Below are 24,270 nucleotides of genomic sequence, written 5' to 3' on the forward strand. Positions count from 1 at the left end.
GATTGCCATGATCACTGGCGGCTGGCAGGACAGGAGGAGGCGTGATTTCCGGCGTTTCCCCCCCCCCCCCCCCCCCCGACTGCCCGAGCCTACCTTGCGGTGGCGGCTCTCAGCAGCGGCCAGCTGGGACAGCATGCGCTCCTGCATGTTCTTGCATTGCTTCATCACCACCTTGAGGATGGAGAGGGGGTTCGTGCACACCGGCTGCTGCTCGCTGTCATTCTTCTCCTTCAGGGTTTCACAGTCTCTCTGAAGGGCCATTAGAGGGTCGCTGATGTTGTATTTCCCATAGCGTTCTTCAATGAAAGTATCTCTGTGTTGCGCCTGAGAAGAAGAAGAAGAAGAAGGAGAAGGAGAAGAAGAAGAAGAAGAAGAAGAAGAAGAAGAAGAAGAAGAAGAAGAAGAAGAAGAAGAAGAAAAGCAAAAAGCAAAATGGAACATTAAAATGAGGAGCTGCTGACACAGCAGTTACATACCAAAGGTGGGAGCATTGCCATAAACCTGACTACAAATCAAGCACAGCCACACAAAGACGGGCAACATCAGGAAGAGCAACAGTGTGATAACGGAAACAAGCAAAGGATTACAGGGAGCGGACCAGCGTTAAGACACTGTCCAAAGCAGGAATGGCCATATTAACTTAGTTATTTTTTCCTCCTCCTCCTCTTTCCTCTTCCTCCTCTTCTTCCTCCCGCCCCCCCCCCCCCCCCGACAGGATCTCTCTGTGTAGTTCTGGCTGTCCTGGACTGATTTTGTAGACCAGGCTGACCTTGAACTCACAGTGATCCACCTGCCTCTGCCTCTCTGAGTGCTGGGATTACAGGCATGCATCACCACGCCCGGCAACTTGAGTACTTTTATAGGCCCAAAAAGTAGTGCTAATCGTCTTCAATTTGCAGATGAGAAAACTATTAAAAAGGGGCTAGTTACTCAGCCAGCCAACCGTCAGAACTGGGACTGAAACCTAGGTAGCCCGGCTCCCAGGTCCTGGTCTCGAAGCAGCAGGCGCACTGCCTCCGAATGTCTGCCTGTGCTACCCTCAGCTGTGTCATAGGTCTCTTCTGTTCTGGCATTTGCGTTTCTGAAGTGTTAAGACACGATGACTTTATCAGTTTATATACTTAGAGACAAACAAGGAGCCAGCAGGTATGCAAAAGATGCGAGTGTGGACAAGGGAGAGCCCAGGACTCCTTGTGATGCTGTGCAGAGAGAATGTGATTCCACTATTGATGGTCAAGACGGGGGAGGCACACACAACCAGCCTCAGACTAAAGTCCCTTCCTACCTGCTGCCAGATTCTAACCTCCCCCCCCCCCCCCGCCCGCCCTGTTTTCAAGACAGGGCTTCTTTATGTAGCCCCCTGGCTGTCCTGAAACTTACTCTATAGACCAGGTTGTCCTTGAATTCACAGAGATCTGTCTGCCTCAGCGTCCTGAGGGCTGGGATTAAAGGCGTGCGCCACCAAGCCCAGCTTTACCCCTTTTTCTTTTCTAATTTATTTATTCTTATTTTACACGTATTGGGGTTTTGCCTTGCATGTATGTCTGTGTGGGAGTGCTGATCCCCTGAAACTGTAGTTAAAGACAGTTGTGAGCTTTCATGGGGGTGCTGGGAATTGAACTCTGGTCCTCTGACTGAGTCATCCCTTCAGCCTTCTACCCTTTTTTTTTTTCAGTCTCCAATCAGCCTCTACCTTCCTTAGTCTTTTCCACTCCCCTTGACAACCAGACATCTAAGGATCAACAAATGTTTGCAAAGATACTTCAAAGCTTCCTTCTTGTCTTTAAGAGACCTTTAGGAATTACATGGTTTGTACAACAAGTACTACACGTAGGCAAACAGAGTGGCATTAGCAGTTTCTACACAGGCTGGGCATGGTGGCACATGCTTTTAGCCCCAGTACTCAGGAGGCCAAGGCAGGTCTCTATGAGCTTGAGGCCAGGCTGAGCAACATTCTGAGACCTTGTCTCAAAACAACTAACAAACAAAGCAACAACCACCAAGCTATTGAGAAAACCCTGACACTGGAGATGGTGGCACAAGGCCACAATCCCTGCACCTGAGATGCTGACACGGGAAGATTCTTAACTTGAGGTCAGTGAGACCCTGTCTCAAAACAGACAAGCTTTCTATTTCACTTCTGGTTTGAATATAGTCATCCTGTCAACATGTGATTGGAGTAGTTTGATATTTACACACTAGAAACCCATTGGTTTAAACTGCAAATATTCTTTCTTTTTTAAAAATCCCTGTGTGCAATGGTGTATGCAGGTCCTTGGTGGCACAGGAGGCTGGGCTTGAATTTTGGCTGGATTTACAGGCATGAGCCATCACACCTGGCCTAAAAGTAAAGTCCTCTCTACTTTCTTTCCTTTTCTTTATTCTTTCTCTTTCCTGGAGCCTCCTACAGCTCCTGGTCTCGTCACACTTCTTATAAAACCATGTCTGGATCCTTGGTGTGGTAAATGGGCACTGCTGTCACTGAGACTGGTTTTGTAGCACAAAAGAAACAGTTGGCTCGAGCCTTCTTTAATTTTAATGTCTTTTCTTTTCAAAATGCCATGGAAACGGTGGGGGAGCAGCAGCTGGGACTTGACTCTGGCCATGGTGACCCTGCTCAGCTCTGTCAAGTTTGAGTTCATAGTTAACGAATCCTAAAAGTGCAACTTTAAAAAACGCGCATGAGCTGGGTGGTGGCGCACGCCTTTAATCCCAGCACTCAGGAGGCAGATCTCTGAGTTTGAGGCCAGCCTGGTCTACAAAGGGAGGCCAAGACAGCCAGGGATGTTATACAGAGAAACTCTGTCTTTAAAAAGAAAAAAACAAAAACAAAAACAACCAAAACCCCCAAACAAACAAACAAACAAACAAAACTGTGCATGGTGGAGCTGGAGAGATGGCTCTGCCAGAGGACCTTGGTTCAATTCTCAGTACCCACATGACAGCTTACAACTGTCTGTAACTCCAGATCCAGGGGACCTGACTAAACACCAATGCACATAAAATAAAAATAAATACATTAAAAATAAATAAATTAAAATGAGCCCAGTGATCAGCCTGTGCGTTCAGTAAGCATCAGAGTCATAAGAAGTAGGAGCTTCTCTGCTGAGCCTCAGCTTGAGAACAGCTGTTCGGCCAGCCGTCTGCTTGCTCTGAGCACTTCATAGCCACCTGCACAGTCATTACAATCCGCACCAACAGCCGGCTTCACCGGCAAAGCAGCAGGAGCTGTGGACGGACTTCTCAAAGGCTGGAGCCATAAGCTATCCTACCGCAGGGCCAGACACAGAAAAGGTCAGCTCGACGGCTGTGTTAAGATGCTAACCACGTGGAAAATGGGAGAAGTACAGTTTTCAACTAATTTATTGGCTACACATTTAGCTATAAATAGCAGTAACAAGCAACACTAAATGCTAAATCTTAATAAAAGTAACTTTTATGGGAGTATGTGATGAATAACAAGCAGCCCCCGACACCAGCAGCTTAAATAACACCCATTTCATCTTACCAGGAGTCTAGGGGGAGGGGCTAACTGGGTAGCTCTAGATCAGGATCTCATGAGGGTCTAAGCCACGGCTTAACAGGCAGCTTCCCACAGTGTACAGCATGCAGGTGCTCAAGATTGACATCTGAGGTGTGCAGCCCAACCTTGGAACATTCCAGACAGGCCCGCATGGGGTATGAATACCATACGCTCCCTGGGGAGCCTTCAGAGGCTGGCCACAGACAAGGGATGAGATAGGCTGCCACTAACATTACATTTCAGGCTAAAATTTGAAGGCCAAAACTGTCACTGGCCAGTTGTAATATGTATGTATGTATATATGTATGTATGTATGTATGTATATATATTTGTTATTATTATTTATTTTTTTTTAAGGTTTTTCAAGACAGGGTTTCTCTGTGTAGCCTTGGCTGTCCAAGACTAACTTTGTAGACCAGGCTGGCCTCGAACTCACAGCAATCCACCTGCCTCTGCCTCCCAAGTGCTGGGATTAAAGGCGTGAACCACCACCGCCCGGCCAGTTGTAATATTTTAATGATTTTTGCAGGAAAAAAATGTATATGAGGGGCCAGGTGTGATCTTGGGTTTGAGCTTTACAGAAATTTAGTAATAAAGATGAAAATCCATCAATTTCCGATTTCGGCATTTTTGCTTTAGTGACAGTATAAACTTTAGCTGAACAGAAGTTCCTATAGTGTCAGAAAACATGCTGGCCTTTAATTTCAGAGAAAAGGAAAATAATTGGTTTGCTGACAGACTTGATGACAGAGGTGTTATCAACAGACAGAACACACTAGCCACCACTCATTTATTTTAACCTCACAGGCCTCAGGGAACACATCACCCGGGGAAAGCTTAAAATAACATCACAGAATAGCCCTGCAGCCTGCCGTCCTTAAGTCTCCAGAGTCCCAGCTGTGTTATCACTGACTTCAAAGAGAAGGAGCCAGACACTCCGACCAAGCAGTAGAGTGGAAAGCTTCAAGCTAGCCTGGGCCACAAAGGAAGACTTTGTTTTGAATAGTCATCCCCGACCTCAAAGAAATAAAAGTAGTTTTCTTTTCTACCTTCCTAGTATAACGTGTACAATGACACAGGAGTGTGGAGATAAATACGAGTCTCGGGCAGGGCGGCAGCCACTATATTCTTTAGGTAAGATGTGGTTCCAAATCTAAAGCTAAAGAATTAGCGTGGGGACGGGCAGTGGTGGCACACGCCTTTAATCCCAGCGCTTGGGAGGCAGAGGCAGGCGGATCACTGTGAGTTCGAGGCCAACCTGGTCTACAAAGTGAGTCCAGGACAGCCAAGGCTACACAGAGAAACCTTGTCTCAAAAAACCATAAAAGAATTAGCGTGGGATAGCTCAGCTGGCAGAGTGCTTGCCTAGCTAGCAGGAAGCCGCAGGCTCCACCCAGCACAGCATAGAACTGGGTGTGGTAGTGCAGGCCTGCAGTGCCAGTACTGGGCAGGTGAAGGTTGTGGATCATAAATTCAAGGTCATTTCCAGCTAAATGTAAGTTTGTAGTTAGCCTGGGCTACGAGAGTCTGTCTCAAAACAAAGCAAAACCAACTAACAACTTGGCAGGCAAGATGACTTAATTGGTAAAGGTACTTGGTGCCAAGCTTAATGATCTCAATTTGATGCTTGGAATCTATATGGCAGGAGAGTTGACTCCTGTAAGCTGTCCTCTGACCTCAATGAGAGTGCTGTGTGTCAAGTGCCCCCTCGCCCAATAGAAGATGTATTTCAAGGGCTTTTGAAGTAGGATGAACTTCAAACATTCCCTCAGAGTAATCCTTAGGCACAGATAGTCATAAAAGCAATTATTTACATAAGGATAGACTATTATTTAGTATTATTTGATATAAGCGTTCTAAATTCTATTCAGGACTGAGAGTGGATTTAATCCAAGTAGCTGTAAGTGTGGCTGGAAGGAGTGGGCGTCAACACCCAAATTCCAAAGTCTGTGAAAGATTTTGATAAAAGCCGAAGGAAACGGGGGTCTGTCTGTCCTGTTGTGGGGTCCTTCCCTCCAGGAACAAGACTGCTGTGAGGTGTGAGTGCTCTCTGGCCTGGATCTACATGTTCAGCTTTTTGATGTAGGGAAGAAAATGTGTATGGGAATTCAACAGAAGAGAAAGGGCAGATAAAGGGCAAATAGTTCTGAACATAAATTAAGGACTTCAAGGTACACCAAAAAAAAAACCAGAACAACTTTACCCTTCCCAGAAGTTTTAGATTCACAACAAAACTGAGCAAGTGAGAGATTTCACATCCACTCCCGCTGGCACATGTGCAGGGCTCTCTCTTCTGACCACACCCTCTCATTAGAATGGGTCAGGGAACCCAGGACCTCCTAGGCAAGCAGCTAGGTTCTTCATCTTTCTGCCAGGTGATCACACATCTCTTAAGACACAATGAAAGTCAATCACTGCTTAAGAGCACATACTAAAAACAGACACTGAAGCTGGGTGGTGGTGGCGCAAGCATTTAAGTCCAGAACTTGACAGGCAGAAGCTGGAGGCTATCTGTGAGTTCAAGGCCAGCCTGGTATACAGAACAAGTTCCAGGACGGGCAAGGCTACCATGCAGAGAAACTCTCATAAAACCAAAACCAAAACCAAACAACCAAAATAAAACCAAACACTGACCACAGACCAAAAGAGGAAGCTCAAACAGCCAAGAAGCGCCTGTTAGGGCTCAGCTCAGGGCTGGAGAGATGGCTTGGTGTGTTAAAAGTGCAAGAAAGATGACCCGGGCTCAAGTCCCCAACACCCATGCAATGGGAGTGTGACTGGGTGAAGATGGGGGGGTCTCTGGAGCTTGCTGACTGCCAGCTAACCCTAGGTTCAGGGAGCGACCCTGTCCTGGGGAATAAGGTGGGGTACACAGGCTCTCTCTGTCTCTGCAGGTGTGCAGAGGCCACACAAACATACCTCATCACCATATCCCAGAATGTTCTTAATCTCAACACTACGTTATTCCACGCCCCTTTCCGGCCAGAAGTCTCCCTCTTCCCAGGGACAATCCCTGTTCTGGACTCTGGTTTTCACCAGTCTGTTCCAGTGTCACCTACACAGCTACACGGACTACATTCTCTCCTGCCTGGCCCTATCGGGTCAGGGTAATGAAGCTCACGCTCATCGGTGCCATGTCTGGGATCTGTCCTCTCTATTGCGGCACTGCATGCTACCGTGTGAGTGGTCTGCATTTATTCGCTCTCTTGATTGATGTTTGAATCTACCTAGTTGGGTTCTTCTATGAATAAAGCTGTATGGACAATCTTTTGAGTAAGAGCTGTTTGCACATGGAGTGCTTTGCTTCTTTTGTAACTACAGATAGTTATTTGTCTAATTATGAGGATTTTCCACATCAATTTCCAGAGTGGGTCCACAGCATCATCCCCTCATCAGCACCACGGAAGTGTTTAGGTCTCCTTCTTCCCAGCATCCGCTATGGGTCAGGCCATGTTTCAGCAGCAGCTACAATCTCACTGTCCTGACCAGTAGCCATAGGACTTAGCACTCCTGTCCCCTTTGTTATGTGTACATAAGAGCTTGTGCACATGCGCACATGTGAGCGCTCCTCATATGCCACACAGAGCATGTATGGAGGTCAGAGGATAAACTGTGGGAATCATGTGGGTCCCGAGGATTGAACTGAGGTCATCAGGACTGATGACAAGCTCCTCTAGTCACTGAGCCACTTTGCTAGGTCCCCAAAGTAATTTTTAACAGTGGCAGCAGAAACAACAGGGGTGCCAACATCTAAATGCTTATTACCTGAACACAGCGAGCTGAGTTTTCGTATTGTCAACTAAATCCTAACAATCTCTCTCTTTTCTGTTTGCTTGAGACAGGTCTGGCTATGTGGCTCAGGCTGGGCTAGAGCTGAGATCCTCCTGCCCTGGCCTCCCGAGTGCTGGGACTACAGGTGAGTACCACCAACCTCGCCCAGAACGTTCCTCTTCAGTTAGCCATCTCTACTGTCTCCATCTCTTTTAAAAGAAGAACCTAAATAGTCGCGTGCAGCTTTCCCAAAGTCACAAAGCTATTTCATAATGAGAAGAGGAAGGTGTGCTGGCTGATGCTCTCAGAACTCAGTAGGATGAGCTGCCCATGAGGCCCTCACTGGTGGCAGCTGGGAGTCTGAGTAGCACAGAGCTGGGTTCTTCTCAGCTCCTCCTCTCTAAAAACCAGAAGGGAAAGAAAGCACTGCAGAGCACAGTCCTCCTGTGTTAGACAAGAAGTGTGTGTGTCCCCTATGTCACAATGCAAAATTGACTTTGTATTATGTCTCAAAGTGACACCGGAACAGACTCTAAGGAGTCTGATTCCTGACTCTGCTTTTCAACAATTTAAGGTAAAATAAATGTTAATATAAAAAAGCTATCAGCAATTCTATTTTATTTTAAATTAACAAATGTTACAAAAGTCTACAAACTAGAAGGGATTTGGTGGTAGATCAAATATACAATATACAAAAGAAACACAAAAAATAGAAAACCAAGGCTGGGCGTGGTAGCACACACCTTTAATCCCAGCACTTGGGAGGGCAGAGGCAGGCAGCTTGTTGTGAGTTCAAGGCCATCCTGGTCTACAAATCAAGTCCAGGACAGCCAAAGCTACACAGTGAAACCTTGTCTCGAAAAACAAACAAACAAACAAAAAAGAAAACCAAACTACTGGGAAGTCTGGGGACAGCTCCCAGTACATAAGCTTTGCAACCATTTGTTGAGCACTTGATGTTTGCTGGGTGGTACATATACTGTGATGTGGGCGGGCATATACTGTGATGTGGGCGGCGACAGAGGAAGACAGAGTTGGCCACGTGAGACACAGTTCTCAGTTTTCAAGGAGATGACAATCTGTCACATTTTAAGGACAGACTCAACATCAACAGGGGACCCGCAGCCTCTGCTTGTTTAATGTTTTCTAAAAATCAACACTCGTGTTTAGAGGAACGCCAAGTCCGGTTTATTTGACTGGAATTTTCTAAGACACAGACTTTAAACTCATAAGGGGCAGGAAGGAAAAGGCCAACCCTGGAAGTGGGTGGTTCTGGCAGACAAATGGTACAATCAGTGACTTCATGACTTGCAGGAAATACGGTAAGCTGGTGTGATGCTGGGCAGGCGCACGACCCTCAAGTCCTGGAGTGCCGCCCAGTAGGGCTAACCCACAGATGCTGAGGGACGCCGTAAGCTAGTCCTATGAACCTGAAAACCTCCCCACTAGACATGTACTGAGGCTCTTTACTCGCTGTGCACTGAAAAGGCACAGGGCTCAGTGAGTACAGGTACTCGCAGCCAAGACACTGACAACCTCAGTTTGATCCCTGAGGCCGACAAAGTAGAAGAAAAGAACTGATTCCCAAAAGTTGTCCTTTGTCCTCCAACCTCTTCACACCCGTACTGGCCAGGCTGTGTGAGCACAGGCAGGTGTGGTGGCACACACCTTTAATGCCATCACTGAGAGCCAGAGGCAGGTAGGTGGTTTTCAATGAGTTCCAGGCTAGCCAACCCTACATAGTGAGACCCTGCCTCCTCAGAACAGATAGAGAGATAGATAGATAGATAGATAGATAGATAGATAGATAGAGTATTAAATTATAGCCAAGAGCCAATTCACAGCTGCACAGCTTCAATTTTCCCTTCTCAGTCCTTGACGAGCTCCTTTTAGGTATTTAACTCTGAAGCTAGGGTTTTAAAAAAGAATTAATTTTTATTGTGAGTAAGTGTCTTTGTATGTACACATGAGTGTGTGGCCCAGGAGGCATATGAGCTCTTGGAACTGGAGTTACAGGCAGTTGTGAGCAGCCTGATGTGGGCACTGGGAACTTCCTTTGGAAGAGCGGTGTGTGTGTGTGTGTGTGTGTGTGTGTGTGTGTGTGTGTGTGTGTGTGTGTGTGTATACACGTGCACACATGTGTGCGCACACGCACTCTTTACAGCTGACCTATCTCTCCAGCCTAAAGTTAATTTGTACTAACCTTTTGTTTTAGATTTATGTGTGTGTGCATACATAAATTTAAAAAATTAATTTAGTAAAAAAAAATTAGTGTTAGTCTGAAAAATAGAGAATAGGAAGAAGATGAACATTTTCTATAAAGTCACAAAAACCAAAAGCCAAACCCAAACCTAAAATCTTGAAAACCAGACCTCCAGTTGGGTGTGGCGGCGCTTGCCTTTGATCCCAGCCCTGGAAGGCAGAGGCAGAAGAATCTCTGTGAGCTTGTGCTACAAAATGAGTTCCTGGACAGACAGCTACAAAGTGAGAGCCTGTCTCAACTGCCCCACCCCAAAGTTCCCAATAAAAACAAAACCCACAGGAGAAACAGGAGAAGTAAATGCATTCTAAATTGGGAGTATCTGATATTCAGACAGATGCTCATGAAAGCCCTCAGCTGGGCAGTCTGGGAAATGTAGTTTCTGTAGATACCTAGACGCTAAGGACAAGCAACACTGCGCTGTTTCATACTGGACAGCCTGAGTAACCGCACTGGGAGGGCCTTGCCTAGCATTTGTGAGGTCCTGGGTTTGATCTCACCATGGGGTGAGGGGAGGAAGAGGGAAAGGAAGAGGAAGAGAAAGAGGAAGAGGAAGAACTGTAGATTTTCATTTTTCTTCTGATACAAGCTCTCACTGTTACCCAGTTGGGGACTGAAGATGATGCCATCTCACATTGACAAGTCAGGATACCATGACAAAATGTTCACTGAAAATTGAAATGAGCCGGGCGGTGGTAGTGCATGCCTTTAATCCCAGCACTCGGGAGGCAGAGGCAGGCGGATCACTGTGAGTTCAAGGCCAGCCTGGTCTACAAAGTGAGTCTAGGACAGCCAAGGCTACACAGAGAGACCCTGTCTCGAAAAACCAAAAAAAAAAAAAAAAAAAGAAAATTGAAATGAGGTCCAGGCTGGGGAGAAGGCTCAGACACTAAGGGCGCTCGATGATCTTGCAGAAAACCCAGGTTCAAGTCCCAGCATCTACATAACAGCTCACAACTGTTTGCAACTCCAGTTTCAGAGGATCTGACATCTTCTGGCCTCCATGGCAATGCACGAATGTGGTGCATAAAACACCCATACACATAAAGTAAAATAACTTTTTATTTAAAAAACAAAAATATGAAAATGTGTTTCATTCCATGAATACAATCAGTAAACAGTGGCGCACACCAGTCATCTGGTGTCCTTTACACAAATATGAACTCAAACACAAAGCCATGGCTTCCTGTCTGAAGAACAAGCTGTTCCCAGAGATGTAAATAATGTGCTTGGATGGGAATTATCAACAGTGGAAGTTATGAAACTACTTCATTAGAGTTATGCCTCTCTTCTAAAAAGCATTAATAAGTGGCATCCATTTTTGAGAACTGAAAATGCTCGAGTAAGACTTAAAAGGTCAGGCTGGAGAGATGGCTCAGAGGTTAAGAGCACTGGCTGCTCTTCTAGAGGACCCTGGTTCAACTCCCAGCAACCACACGGCAGCTCACAACTGTCTGTAACTCCTGTTCCAGGGGATCTGACTCATTCACACATGGAGACAAAACACCAGTGTACATAAAATAAAAATAAATTAATAATTAAAAAAAAAAACCACTTAAAAGGTCTGAACTCGTTTGTGTGACAAATGCCTGTGAGCACTTCAGAGGTTCTGGATGCTGCCTGGGCTTGCAGAGTTAGAGGAGATTTAGTACCAGCTCCCCACGGACCCGACACTTAATGGAGGAGGGGCTGGGTGCCACACACAAAATAGAAAGGCCCTTGTAATGGGCAATGCTTATTAGAATTAACAGATTTTCACGTTAATACCCAGTGAGGACAGCCAGAAAGAAAAATCACATTAAGTATATTCAGGTCCCGGCACACACACCAGGCAATTTACTGGGAGCTCCAGTTCGGAGATAAACAGATACAAAAAACAAACAAAAGCATGTAATGATGTAAAGTAGACACCCCACCCTCCACCCCCCAAACACAAGCAACCAACAAAACCACTCTAAAGTCTAAAGGGCAAGAGACAACACTATTACAGTATAGTAATGAAATGCTAGGACAGATTCTGAGCATACTCCTTGGGAATCACAGAAAACATACTCCAAACCTCCACAGAAGGCATTCTGTTTAAGAGGCATGTGAAAAAGAGAGAGAGAGAAAAAAAATGTGGGCCTGAGGAGGATTAAGACAAAAGTGTCACCGACACCAAGAAAAGAGAAATTTAAAAAGTAAAACGAGGGGCTGGAGAGATGGCTCATTAGTTAAAAGCACTGGCTGCTCTTCCAAAGGACCCAGGTTCAGTTCCCAGCACCCACATGGTGGCTCACAACTGTACTTCAGTTCTAGGGGAATCCAATGCTCTCTTCTGGCCTACACTGGCACTGAGAATGCATACAAGCAAGTGGTATACAGACATATATGCAGGCAAAACACCCATACACATTAAAAAAAAAAAAAAGGAAGATGACCTACAGCCTTGGCACTTGGGAATCTGAGGTAGGAGATCTGTCTGCCTGATGCCTGTCAGCTACGCAGCAACACTTGATCTCAAGACCCAGCACCCACCACCCCCACAAAAAAAAAAAAAAAAAAAAAAAGAACCATCCCCGCTCAAAAAACAAGGTACTTAGGTAATGTAACTAGACGAGGTCATCAGGGGCTGGAGGTTCAGAGGTAACGGTGCCTTACGCACTGCCACGGTTCTGGTTCTGGGTCCGGTCTCCAGTACGCGGTGGGGTGCAGGCACTATAAGTTACATGTGCTTTCAGCAGGTGGAACTTAAGTGATAGAGGTAGAAAGTAAATGAGAGATGCAAGAAATGGGAGGCAGTACACAAGGACACCGAAATACCAAGCATGCCGGGTATGAAGGACGGCACGGGGCTTCAAATAAACAGAGTTGCAAAGAGCCTTGTTTTCTAAAAACAACAAGGAGATTGGTTCAAGTGGGCCTGGGGCAGGAAGCAGTGTGCAGGAAGAAACTGGAGCACCAGGAGAAGGGACAACTGATGAGTAAGCGAGGAAGAAATGGAAGAGAAGGGCTGGGGAAGATGCTCAGCTGCATGGCGCAGAAGCCCTTAACTCAAGCCCAGCTCCCTATGAACCGGGTGTGGCAGTGCACACCTGTATATCCCGGCACGCAAACATTTTAACTGTTGAGATAAGCCAAAGTCCTTCTTGACTACAACCCAATCTATATTCTCCGAAAGTCTGAGTCCTCCCGGGTTTATCTTTCCTCTCCTGGGCCACTCGAAGCAGTTACAGACACAGCTAGTCTGCAAGCAATCTTTCAAGTCACTGTCTTAGAGATAGCCAGGCTGAGGCGGGGACTGCTGGAGGAGCTTGCAGTCAGCCTGGGGCTACATTCAAGGCCATCTCAGCATGCACAGTGAAAACCCTACACGCAGGACTAGTCCACAGTGAGGTGCCCCGGGTTGTACAGCTTTACTGTACTGATAGGCGGCTCACAGTTTCACGGTGCCGCGTTGACATATGGTGCGATGAACATCCTGGGGTGTACAAGAAAGAACAGGTTTGCAGAAGAGCCATTTCCTTCCTTTCTTTTAGAAATGTTAATGTTTCTATTCATGTGTACATGTGTGTGTCTGCACGAGTATATGCCACTCCTATATGGATGCCTGAGGTATCCAGAGGAGGGTGCTGGATCTCTGGAGCTGGAGTTACAAGTGGTTGTGAGCTACCTACTGTGGGTGCTGGGAACTGACCTCAGGTCCACCAGGAGAACAGCAGGTACTGTGAACCACTGAGCCATCTCTCTAGCCCCTAGGAGAAGTGTTTAGCTTTTCCTTTTAAGAAAATGTATTTATTTATTATTATTACTGTAAGAGAGAGAGAGAGAGAGAGAGAGAGAGAGAGAGAGCGAGCGAGCACGCGCAACCATCCCACACTGTATGTGTGGAGGTCAACAGGACTTTGTTGAGTTGGTTTACTCCTCCTGTCCTGACATGGGGTCTGAGAACTAACTCAGGTCAGCAGACCTGTGTCACTGGGCAGCAAGCGCCGTTAACTATTGAGAGACATCAGCCTCAGTGGCCCAGCTTTTTTCCACTTAATAAAACTCCCAATGCATTCTGTAAGTTTCTCCTTTCCACACAGACTGTCAGCAGGCCCTCAAGATGGCTTCCTCCTGACCTAATTCTTTCTACAACTGGCAGAATCAATATACTACATGACAGACCACAGGCTTTACTTTAAACTAAAACTTTCATAGTTTCCCTTGCTTCCCTCTATAGGAGCAGCTAGAAATAACCTCTGATTAAGCCTAAATCACGAGGCCAACACAGGCGAGGAGACACAATGACAGGAAGTTAAAATAACAGGAATAAGCTACTTCCTTTTTTTTTTTTTTTTAATCTGTCTTAGTTTCAGGCTGAATAGCTGCAATAAAAGTGCTGAGCACCCAGTCCGCTCCCCAACTGGCTGTTCTAGAAGGAAGTGTCACTAGACAGGCAGAGCCCCTCCCTTCCTCCAAGGCACACACACCCCCAGATTCCAGAGTCCACGGGGAGATGGCAGGCAGATGAGGTGCTCACTGGCACCTGTAATTACCCGTCACACAATGCACCCCAGAAATGACATGTCACAGAAAGCTGTCTAGCGAACAGCCGACACCACATAAGTACTTTTAGGAGCTGATATAAATGAGGTTCAGCGTCTTCAGGAATGAAATGCAGACATTTTGTTACTTAAAACCGCAAGTTTCTTGTTTATGAACCATCACCTATATGCACAGCCTTTCCTTTTCTTGTGGTTCTTTTCTGCAGGGCATCATCCCATTGGTAGGCACTTCCCTCCCCTGGTGGGTGGTGTTAGGGGCGCCTGCCATCTTCAGGAAACAAGCCGAGGGGGAGAACAGAGAGGTTTTGGGAGGTTTCTCCAGTTACACCTCAGTATTTTTCTGTTATGGTTTTGTTTCCACATACGGCACTGTGGACAGTGTTCCCTTTGGCACACAGAGACCACTGCCTGACTAGTTTGGAGGTACTCCACTCTGTGATTACATCACACCTTTCCTGACTGGACCCCACCACGCGATGCTAGGCGTTCTCTAGCACTCCGGTTGCCATGAATCCCGCTGCTTAGGAGCAGCCTTTCTTGCAACTTTACTCAGGAGGTTGAGGTGGGGAGGAGGGTAGTTTAGACCAATTTGTGCTGCAGAGTGAGACTATCTCAAAAAACTAAGGAAGGAAGTACATACTGATTACATCTAAACGCCCAATGTTATCAGTCAATAAGAAAGGAAATGAAGATTGAAATGAGAAGCCATGTGGTCGTCTTTAATCCCAGCACCCTGGAGGCAGACGCAGGCAGATCTCTGAGTCCACGGCTAGCCAGCCTAGTTTACAGAGTGAGTTGTGAGTTCCAGGACAGCCAGGGCTACACAGTGAGGCCCTGCCTCAAAATAAAATAAGTAAATAAAGTAAAATAAAAAGAGAAAACTATGAAAAGGAGAAGCCTGGACTGCTGTGGGGCTGGCAGCTGTAGGCACCTGGAGCTGAGGCAGGAGCGCCCTGATTTCTAGGCTAGCCTCGGTTACAGGTTCTCATACAACAGTGAAAGGAAGTGAACTATGGCACACCTGTTTGAGTGGCTAAAATTAAAAAAGGGGGTTGTACCAAATGGGGTTAACTAGGACTCAACACATGGTGGGGAAAATAAACCATCTTATCATACTGGAAAACTCCTTTTTGACAATTTCTTAAAAATTAAACATGATACTCGGCATGGTGGCTAATGTAATCCCAGCACTTACAACATTTCCGCCCCCCCCACCTTGCCCCGCTCAAAAGTAAATATAAACTTATTATTTAGTACAATGATTCCATTTAACCAAAAGAACCAAAACATTATGTCCAGACAAAGCCTCATGCAGTTCACAGTGGCTTTAGCACAGGGCTAGAAATAGTGTGGGTTCTAACATGAATGGATAAAGCAAACATGACGTACGTGTATGACAGTGGAACACCAGTCATAAAAGACATCGACTACCCATACATATAAAGTAATAAACAATTCCGTGAGTTTGAGGCCAGTCTGGTCTACAAAGCGAGTCTAGGACAGCCAAGGCTACACAGAGAGACCCTGTCTCAAAAAACAAAACAAAACAATAAACAACCATATGCATAGTAACAGGCTGCCCATTAACGTCTTATCTTTATACCTATGGATTAGGGCATCTCTCAGCCCCGTCAGAGAAACTGCATTTTGTAGCAGATGGCAGTTAATACAGAGACCTACTTTAGTCAACATGCAGAGACTAAGACGCTATGGACATGCTCAGCTAAATGGGATGTCTATAGCACATTCCTTTGCCCCAGGGCTCAGAAAGCATCGAAAAAGAGGGGTTGGAAAGTCTTTAAGAGCCAGAAGTAGTGGGTGTACAGAGATGTACACTGATGTGTGCAGAGAAACAGCAGTTGCTGGACAGGACAGGGCGCCTGTTACAAACACGAAGCCACAGTGTCAGGGGGTGCATGCTTAAGGCCCCCACATGACTAAGCCTGCCCAAACCCAGGTGTGGATGGGTGCGGGGCTCATGAGGCCCAGCCCTAACTGAGAAGCTATTGGCAGCTGATGGCTGGCAGGGGGTAAGGGCGATGGCTGGGTTTTCCAGGGATGTGACCTGGGCTCCAGTAGATGGTCCTGTGGCCATGCACACACAGTTTGCACTACGTGGACTTAGTGGGTTTTAAAACAAAGCACACCAACTGAGAGAAAAAAGTGGTAGGGGCAGATAGGAGGGGGGCGGAGTTGGGAGGGGAGAGAAACAGGTGGATTTGACTGAAACCTTATTTGCATATATATGCATATATAAAACTCTCAAACAATTAAAAAAAACATGTAGAGCTGAAGATGTCTACCCTCCCACAGCTAAGAGAATAATGTTCAGTATGACTCTGTAAAGCCACACTGTAACATGTCTGGGGACAGAAAGCCGACCAAGACTCAGGAGCAGGGCTGGGAAGGTTAGGCAGGGTGGATTCAAAGGGCACAAAGACCTTAGAGGTGACGGACACCTGTCCTTGTGACTGGAGATGGCGTCATGGGGTACATACATCAAACAGTGCAGAGCACACTTGTGACCCAGCATTCTGCAGAGACAGATGGATCTGGAACTCAAGGCCAGCTTGGGCTGAACGGCAAGACTGTCTCAGAAATGAAAACTATGGAAGGCTTGGGGGGGAGGTGGCTAAAACACTGTTCCAAGTCACAAAGTCAACCTTAACGTTTGTCAGCTGTTTCAAAAGGGTAGGATGGAGTAACTCAGAGCAAGCGCTAGGTAACAACAGAAAAGCAGAAGCTCTCACCTTCCAGGCAAGGGACAGCATTCCACCAGCACTGTTTGCTTTAGGAACACGGTTTTGTCCTAAACCAGTGGACGTTGTAGCTTAGATTGTGATGACAGTAGCACTGTGTCTAGCCGCTCTCTCTAATTTCATCCAGACAAGAGCTGAAACATTTCTATGTGGAAACAGCTAAGGGTGGCTCGGCATCAGAGGAAGACTGTGGGTAAATACAGGACACACCCAGCATGGAAGAGTAAAAGCGACACGCTCTGAAGTTGCTGGTTCTGAATTTTTTTTTAGATGGCTACTGAGTCCAGTCCCTTGTCCTCCTCTGCAGCACGCTCAGCTCACTTTCTAGATCTACATGGAGTTAGTGACCTGGGGCTTTCCTGCGGGATCGGGTTGCTCCACCCGGCTTCTGAGCAATGTGATTTCCCCTTTGCTGTTGAGGGGATGCCTGTAGTGCTCCACTCAGGAAAATACTACTTTATGGGACTTCCACGAAGATTGTTTTTCCCTGACACATGCCTCTAAAGTAGAAAACCAGGTTTATATAAGGTTCAATTAGGGCCAAATACAGTATAAAAATGGTCTCTTTAACAGCTGAAGTTTACATACAGGAAGACTGGATATAACATCATAGAAACATCAAGGTCTTACTGCAGAAATGCTTTGGGCTGCAACAGAGAAGGGCGAGGTGACTTTTCCGTGGCTGGGAGAGCCACACTACCTGGGGACGACAGGAGGCATAGTGAAGTCTGGCATGTGGTAACAATTCGGGAGAATGAATAAAGCCCTTTTACAATCCCAGCTCCATAATTGGATCCACTTTACAAACTGTACGGCGTTTATAATCTTTCCCTAAAGAAACAAAACCTGCTCATGTGACCTGATATTCACCAAGGAGCAACAGGTAGACAAATGGTTTTGCTCAGAGAGCAAACGTAAGTAGAAAAAGACTTTCTTTTCCCCTTTGAAAGCAAACAGAAAAGTCCATTCAAAGTCGTTTAAGACCAAGGCCAAGCTGGACCACAAATTTACTCCCAGCATCTGGGAGGTGGAGGCGGAGGCAGAAAGATCTCTTTGAGGCCTGAGGTCCAGGAAAGACAGTGAGACCCTGTGTCAAAAAGCAGAGGTGGGAGGGAGGAGCCTAGAGGCTCAGTGGTTAACTGGGCACACTGCCCTTACAGAGGACCCACGTTTGGTTCCCAGCATCTACTTCAGACACCTCACAATGACCTGTAACCCCAGCTGGAAGGGATCCAGTGCCTCTGGCCTCCCAGGGAACCTCTGCTCATTTGTATGTGCTTATACACACAAGCACCTAACTAAAAATAAAACAGATCTTAAAAAAACAACAAAGACTAAAGCCTTTCAACTCACTGAGTATGAATTAGGAACTAATAATAAAAAGAAAATCATTAGTCCAAATATTCCAACAGGTATTTGCTGCTAAGCTAATGCGCTTAAGACAAAAACATCTTGGAATTGTTACAAAACTGAAACAAACAAACAAGCAAACAGACAGACAGACAAACACCACCTCACAAATTAAATGAGATTTATTTTTAACGTAAAGAATCTGGCTTGGTGGTTAAGAGCGTGGTGACTCACAGCTGGCTGTAACTCGAGTTTCAGGGAACCTGGTTCTTTCTTCTGGCTTCCCAGGCACCGAGTATGCGCACAGCGCACATACATACATGAAGGTGAAACTCTCATACACACAAAATAAACCCAAAAGAGCAATAACAAGAATCCAGGCGAGGCCTGAGACAACTCTAACCCCAGCTGTGAACAGCTATCCGGGCAGATGTTTAAAGATGCGCACCTCTGACGGAACTATACTGGACGGGGCTGAGCTCATCACCTACTGACCACACACGGGCCCAGTCTACTAGCACTGCTTCTCTGGTCCCTTTCACCTTCTCAGACTATCCCTATAATCAACAGAACTAGACGCATGCAGAAAAACCATCCGGAAACACGTACAACAAGCAGCCAAGGCAGCCTGTGGCGGAGCACAGAGCACAGCATTTTCTCACTCCAAACACTTGCCTTCAAGTACTGTGGCAGCCCCAAGGCAACGCATCACAACGGCTGTCGCTCTATTTGTTCAACAAATATTTGGTGCTAGGGACGTGGCTTAGTGATGGAACATGTATTCAGCGTGGCCACGGCCCTGAGTTAATCTTCAACAACAAAAATTACTACAACAAATATTTACCAAGTATCTGCCTAAGATCGTGCCAGGCTTAGGGGAGAGGGAACAGTGAAGCGACTTCTCGGGCTGGGGAAACTGTCAAAACAAACCTCAGAGCCTGCTCTGACTCTTCCCATGACAGGTGTCTCCTCCCCCACTAGCTCTGGGGGGATGAGGGCAAATGATAACGGGGTGGGGTGGGGTGGGTGAGGGGCTGGGATGATGACGACACCAAGCAGCACCAGGAACAAGGAGGGTTAAGAATGGGCTCAAACCGTCTTCAGTACTTTTCCTGTTCTCAGCATTATCAGATAATGACAAGAAATGGCAAGGTGGGGCTGGAGAGACGGCTCAGAGTTTAGGAGCAGTCTGCTCTTCCAAAGGTCCTGAGTTCAATTCCCAGCAACCACATGGTGGCTCACAACCATCTACGATGAGATCTGCTGCTTTTTTCTGGTGTGTGGGCAGAATACTGCGTAAATAATAAATTTAAAGGGGGGGGGGGGGGAAGGCAAGGTGTCCTGAGGCAAATTAGCTAGCGAAGTTGATCGTCAGCAGTAAGAGAAATAAACTAGCATCACCCTAAACTGAACAGCTGGACAGACAAAGGGCTTAGATGTTTTGTTTTACTTAAGTGTCCTTTGTAGGGATTCCTGTCTCAGCAGGATCAGAGTTCACCTTTTCTGGATCTTGTTCTTTGACTTTTCAGAGAATCACCTGTCTAGATTCAACAGATACTTTGCAAAGAGCTCAAACCTGAAAGGAGCTGCATCTGCTTGGACCTTTTAAAGGCTCTGCAGTGTCTCCTAAGCCACTGTCCCCAGAGCACACCTCTCCCATCCCATTATTTTAACAGATAACAAATTAATTCGCAAAAGAATTTTGTTGCTGTTTTTGAGACAAGGTTTCTCTGTGTAGCCTTGGCTGTCCTGGAACTCAGTCTTAGATCAGGCTGGCCTGGAACTCAGAGATCTGCTTGCCTCTGCCTCTCCACTGCTGGGATTAAAGGTGTGTGCCACCACCGCCTGGCTGAACAACTGAATTTTTAATTGTATGGGTGGTATAGATGGTTTTATGGAAACCTTGATGTCCTGGACATTAGACCCTGAACTGGCATATGAATATATATTTAAATACATATATACACATACTACACACACACACACACACACACACACACACACACACACACACACACACACACACTTCTTACAAAGTAGATCTCAGCAAATTCTCAAAAAAGTCAGCATTTAAAAGCATAGCCAAGGCCAGGCACAGTGGCACACGCCTTTAATCCCAGCACTAAGGAGGTAGAGGCAGGTGGATCACTGTGAATTCGAGGCCAGCCTGGTGTATAAGGCAAGTCCAGGATAGCCAAGGCTACAAAGAAAAACCCTGTCTCAAAAAAAAAAACAAAACAAAACAAAAAAAAAAAACACAAAAAAACCCCACAAGGTTCAAGGCTCAGAAACTAGCAGAGACTAAGGGTGCTATTCTGAGGGCAGAGAAGTTTCATCATTTCTTTTCCTCTTGGTTTGTTTCTTGTGACAGGGTCTATGTAACCTTGGCTGACTTGTAAGTTGTTTTGTAGACCAAGACGGCCTCAAACCCAGTGAGAGCCACCTGCCTCTGCCTCCCAGGTCCTGGAATTAAAGGCCTGCACCACCACATTAGGCCTAAAATTCTTGACACACAGGTGGGTGCCTAGAGTAACTGTCAGTATGTCCCACCGCCGCCTCAATAACTACACCAATACTCTCTGAAAGCAAATAGAGAAATGACTCGCAGCATAGGAGAGCCAGTCAGTCCGTCCGTCATTCCGTCATTCCGCCAGTCCGTCCGTCAGTCCGTCATTCCGTCAGTCCGTCAGTCAGTCAACGTCTCTACATACCTTTAGAGCTTCTATAACAAGGTCTCTTGCTTCAAGTTCTCCTTCAAGAATACTGAACAGTGTAAGGAGTTCAGGCTTGCTGAGTTTTTCCAGATTCATCCTGAAAGTCTTAAACAAAGGAACAATCAGTCTCCAGAAGAGGAACTTGATCAGAGTGAAGGAAAAAGAAAAGACACAGAAACAAAACATACAGAATGATACCCTAAGAGCTGCAATTCAAGACACCACCAAAGCTTTCTGATGTTAATCATAAATTGAGCAGGAAGAGAAAAATAAAAATCCACTGTAAATTATTGATTCCATCACCAAGATCAATTATTCATCACCTCTTCCAGGCTGGTTTGCAACCTGGCTCTCAGAAAGGATCAGGAATGAATTTTGTCTGCTAGAAACTGAAGCAGAATTGTGTTCCACTGGGCACCATTTCACTAAAGAATTTACTGGACCCCACAAAGATCTCCCAGTTTTAGATAACCAAACTTGAAAACTATATACAAAACCTTCTGGCATCTCTCTTCATTTGGTTCAAGTAAAGTTGAAGCAAAGGTAATGCTTATTGAGAGAGCAGGAGTAGCTGAGAGTGTAGGAGTAGCTGAGAGCAAAGGAGAAACTTTAAATTGTTTGACAGAAAGTAGGGATCACAATGTCTACCTGTTCCTCAGTAATACAGACTTAAACATGAGCATATGTAAATATGCATCTATCTTCATATTTTAAAATGTTTTGTTTTGGTTTGGCTTTTCGAGACAGAGTTTCTCTATGTTATCTTGGCTGTCCTGAACTTGCTTTGTGGATCAGTCTGGTCTTGAACTCATAGCGATATGCCTGCCTCTGCCTCCTGAGAGCTGAGAATAAAAGCATGTGCCACCACGCCTGGCAAATTTTTTGTGGGGAGGGATTTCCCCTTCTTTTTTTATTATTAATTCTTTTTACAAATACATCTATATTATTACACCACATAAAACAAACTACATACAGCAAAAGAACCACAGACCATTCAGGAATTATATTCATAGTGTTTTGGCTGTGGGATTTGGCAACCTTGAAGAAAACACTTTCCTATCTCCATGAGTCTAAAATTCTGAATGTAAATCACTATCTATCATATCTCACTTCTATCAACTTAAAACATCTATCCAGACCTAAAGACATCTCACTCCCAAAACAACAAGGCTCACTGGTGACACTCAACTATTAGGTCTTCAACACCATCAGAGACTTAAGGAGTAAAATTAATTGCCTGATTAACAGGAAGTGCAGGTTAGCAGCTTCCTAATTTAATAATAAGAGAGGGGAAAAAATGACAGTTTGCTGCTCTGAAACGTTGGCGCATCTGTATGCAGTCTGTGCATGAGCGCAGGGCCCATGGAGGCCAGCAGAGGGCACTGCATTCCTCGGGAGCTGGAGTTACAAAAGGATGCCAACCTTCTGATGTGAGTGCTTAGAACTGAATTCGGGTCCCCTGCAAAAGCATCAGGTGCTCTTAACCACAGATCCATCTCTCCAGCCCCTTCATTTCCTTCCTTCCTTCTTTCCTTCTCCCTTTCTTTTTTGAGACAGGGTCTCCTATGTGGTACAGGTTGGCCTAAAACTCACTATGTAGTTCAGGCTGACCCTGAGGTCTCAACTCTGCTGTCCCAGCCTCCAGAGTGCCAGGGTTAGAGGCGTGAGTTAGTATGCCCAATTAAATATGCTCTTAAGTGATCTGTGAAACTACACTGTTTAAATGATTGTAAGGATCCTCAGCCTTTACTTCCCAACTGTCCAGGATACAGTCAGGCCATCCTTGTACATAGCGATGGCTTTCAATTCAATTATATAATGACCACAGTCACCTGCTCAAACATTCTCCTTTCTCCCCTACACACCAGTCCCTTCCTCTCCCAATCTAGCTTCTACTTCCAGGTTGTGTGTGTGTGTGTGTGTGTGTGTGTGTGTGTGTATGTGTGAGAGAGGGGGAGAGATATCTTAAAGAAGAAATTTGCAGCTTTTATTTGAGCTATTTTCCCTTGAAATGATGATCTCTAGTTGCCTTCATTTCTCAGCAAATGGAGTAACTTTATTCTGCTCTATGACCAGATAAAACGCCACAGTACAGACACACATCTTCTTTAGGCCTCCAGCTGTCAGAAGAAACATCTCGCCTCATTATTATTTGGCTATTATGATCAGCGCTACCATAAACACGGTTGTGCGGTATCTCAGAGTTCTCCGGGTGCTTCCCCAGGAGTGGTGCAGCAGGGTCCTAGTCTCAGTTGTCTGAGGAACCACAATACCAATTTCCACGGTGACTGGACCACCTGCAGAGGATAACTCAGTGCCTCACCACACCTCAGCATTCCCTTCTCTTTCAGGCTAGCTGTCTCAGCTTTGTCTTTTTTCCTCCCTGCCCACTCTCTCCCGTCGGCGTCTCCATACACAGTTATGGCTGGCCTTGAACTTGCACAATCTTCCTGCGTCTGCTTCCCAAGTCCTGGAACTGCAGGCATGTGCAGTAAGACAGAATCTGAATGTGTTTAATTGCCAGCTAAGGATAGCAACCTTTTTTCCCCGTGTTTCTTGGTCATTTACATTTCTTCTTCTGGAAAGTATCTGTTTCATTAGTTCATTTATTGATGAGGTTGTTTTGGGTTTTGTCATCTTTATTTTACATGCATTTTGTGTGTGTGTTGTGTGTTCACACATGTGCCATGGCATATGTGGAGGTCAGAGGCTAACCCGTGAGGGTTGCCTCTCATTCCACCATGCGGGCTCTGGAGATCCAGCGCAGGCTGCCAGGCTGGGAAGGAGGCTCCTTTTTACCCCCCGAGTTATCCTGCCAGGCCATGTTTTTGTACTGAAACATTACTCTTCTGTCATGTGTAGCTGCTGAAGTTTTCCTCCCACTCTATAGCTGTCTCTTTCCTCAACTGCTTCCTTGTTGTGCAAACTCTCTAATTTCACGCCACCCCATTTGTCAGTTGCTCGTTTTATTTCCTGAGCTGAGTCCTTCTCAGAAATGCCTGTACCTAGTTTCAGGTCTTAGATCCACCACATTCAACTGACTTTCTGCTTTGTTTTTTGAGACACAGTTTGTCTGTGTAGCCTTGGCTGTCCTGGACTCACTTTGTAGACCAGGCTGGCCTCGAACTCACAGAGATCTACCTGCCTCCGCCTCCCTGAGTGCTGGGATTATAGGCGTGCACCACCACTTCACCTGATTCTTGTACAGGGCTATCCAGTTTGCCTTGCACCATTTGTTGAGGAGGATGTCTTTTTTCCAATGTCTGTCTTTGCATTTAGTGGCCAGAGCTGTGCGGGTTTATATCTAGGCCCTCTGTTCTGTTCCTTGAGCCACACATCTTTGAGCTAGTAGCATGCTATTTTC

The 24,270-nt window shown here is 45.9% G+C and overlaps 1 protein-coding gene across 3 annotated transcripts in view; it reads right to left on the reverse strand.

Moving 5' to 3' along the window:
* Positions 1-24,270, reverse strand: part of CTTNBP2NL (CTTNBP2 N-terminal like) — a 53,663-nt gene that overhangs the window by 9,562 nt on the left and 19,831 nt on the right. For 2 of the 3 annotated variants that reach the window (XM_084755376.1, XM_084755377.1), the window contains exons 3-4: positions 20,904-21,011; positions 94-324 (exon numbers count right to left, since the gene is read on the reverse strand). In XM_084755376.1, the coding sequence (XP_084611502.1) occupies positions 94-324; positions 20,904-21,002 (330 nt within the window). In that variant the 5' untranslated portion in view covers positions 21,003-21,011. The remainder of the gene's footprint in view (positions 1-93; positions 325-20,903; positions 21,012-24,270) is intronic. The other variant, XM_084755378.1, reaches the window with a different exon arrangement.

Source organism: Acomys minous (genome assembly GCF_964271855.1).
Source record: "Acomys minous genome assembly, chromosome: 14".
Classification (NCBI taxonomy): Eukaryota; Metazoa; Chordata; class Mammalia; order Rodentia; family Muridae; genus Acomys; species Acomys minous.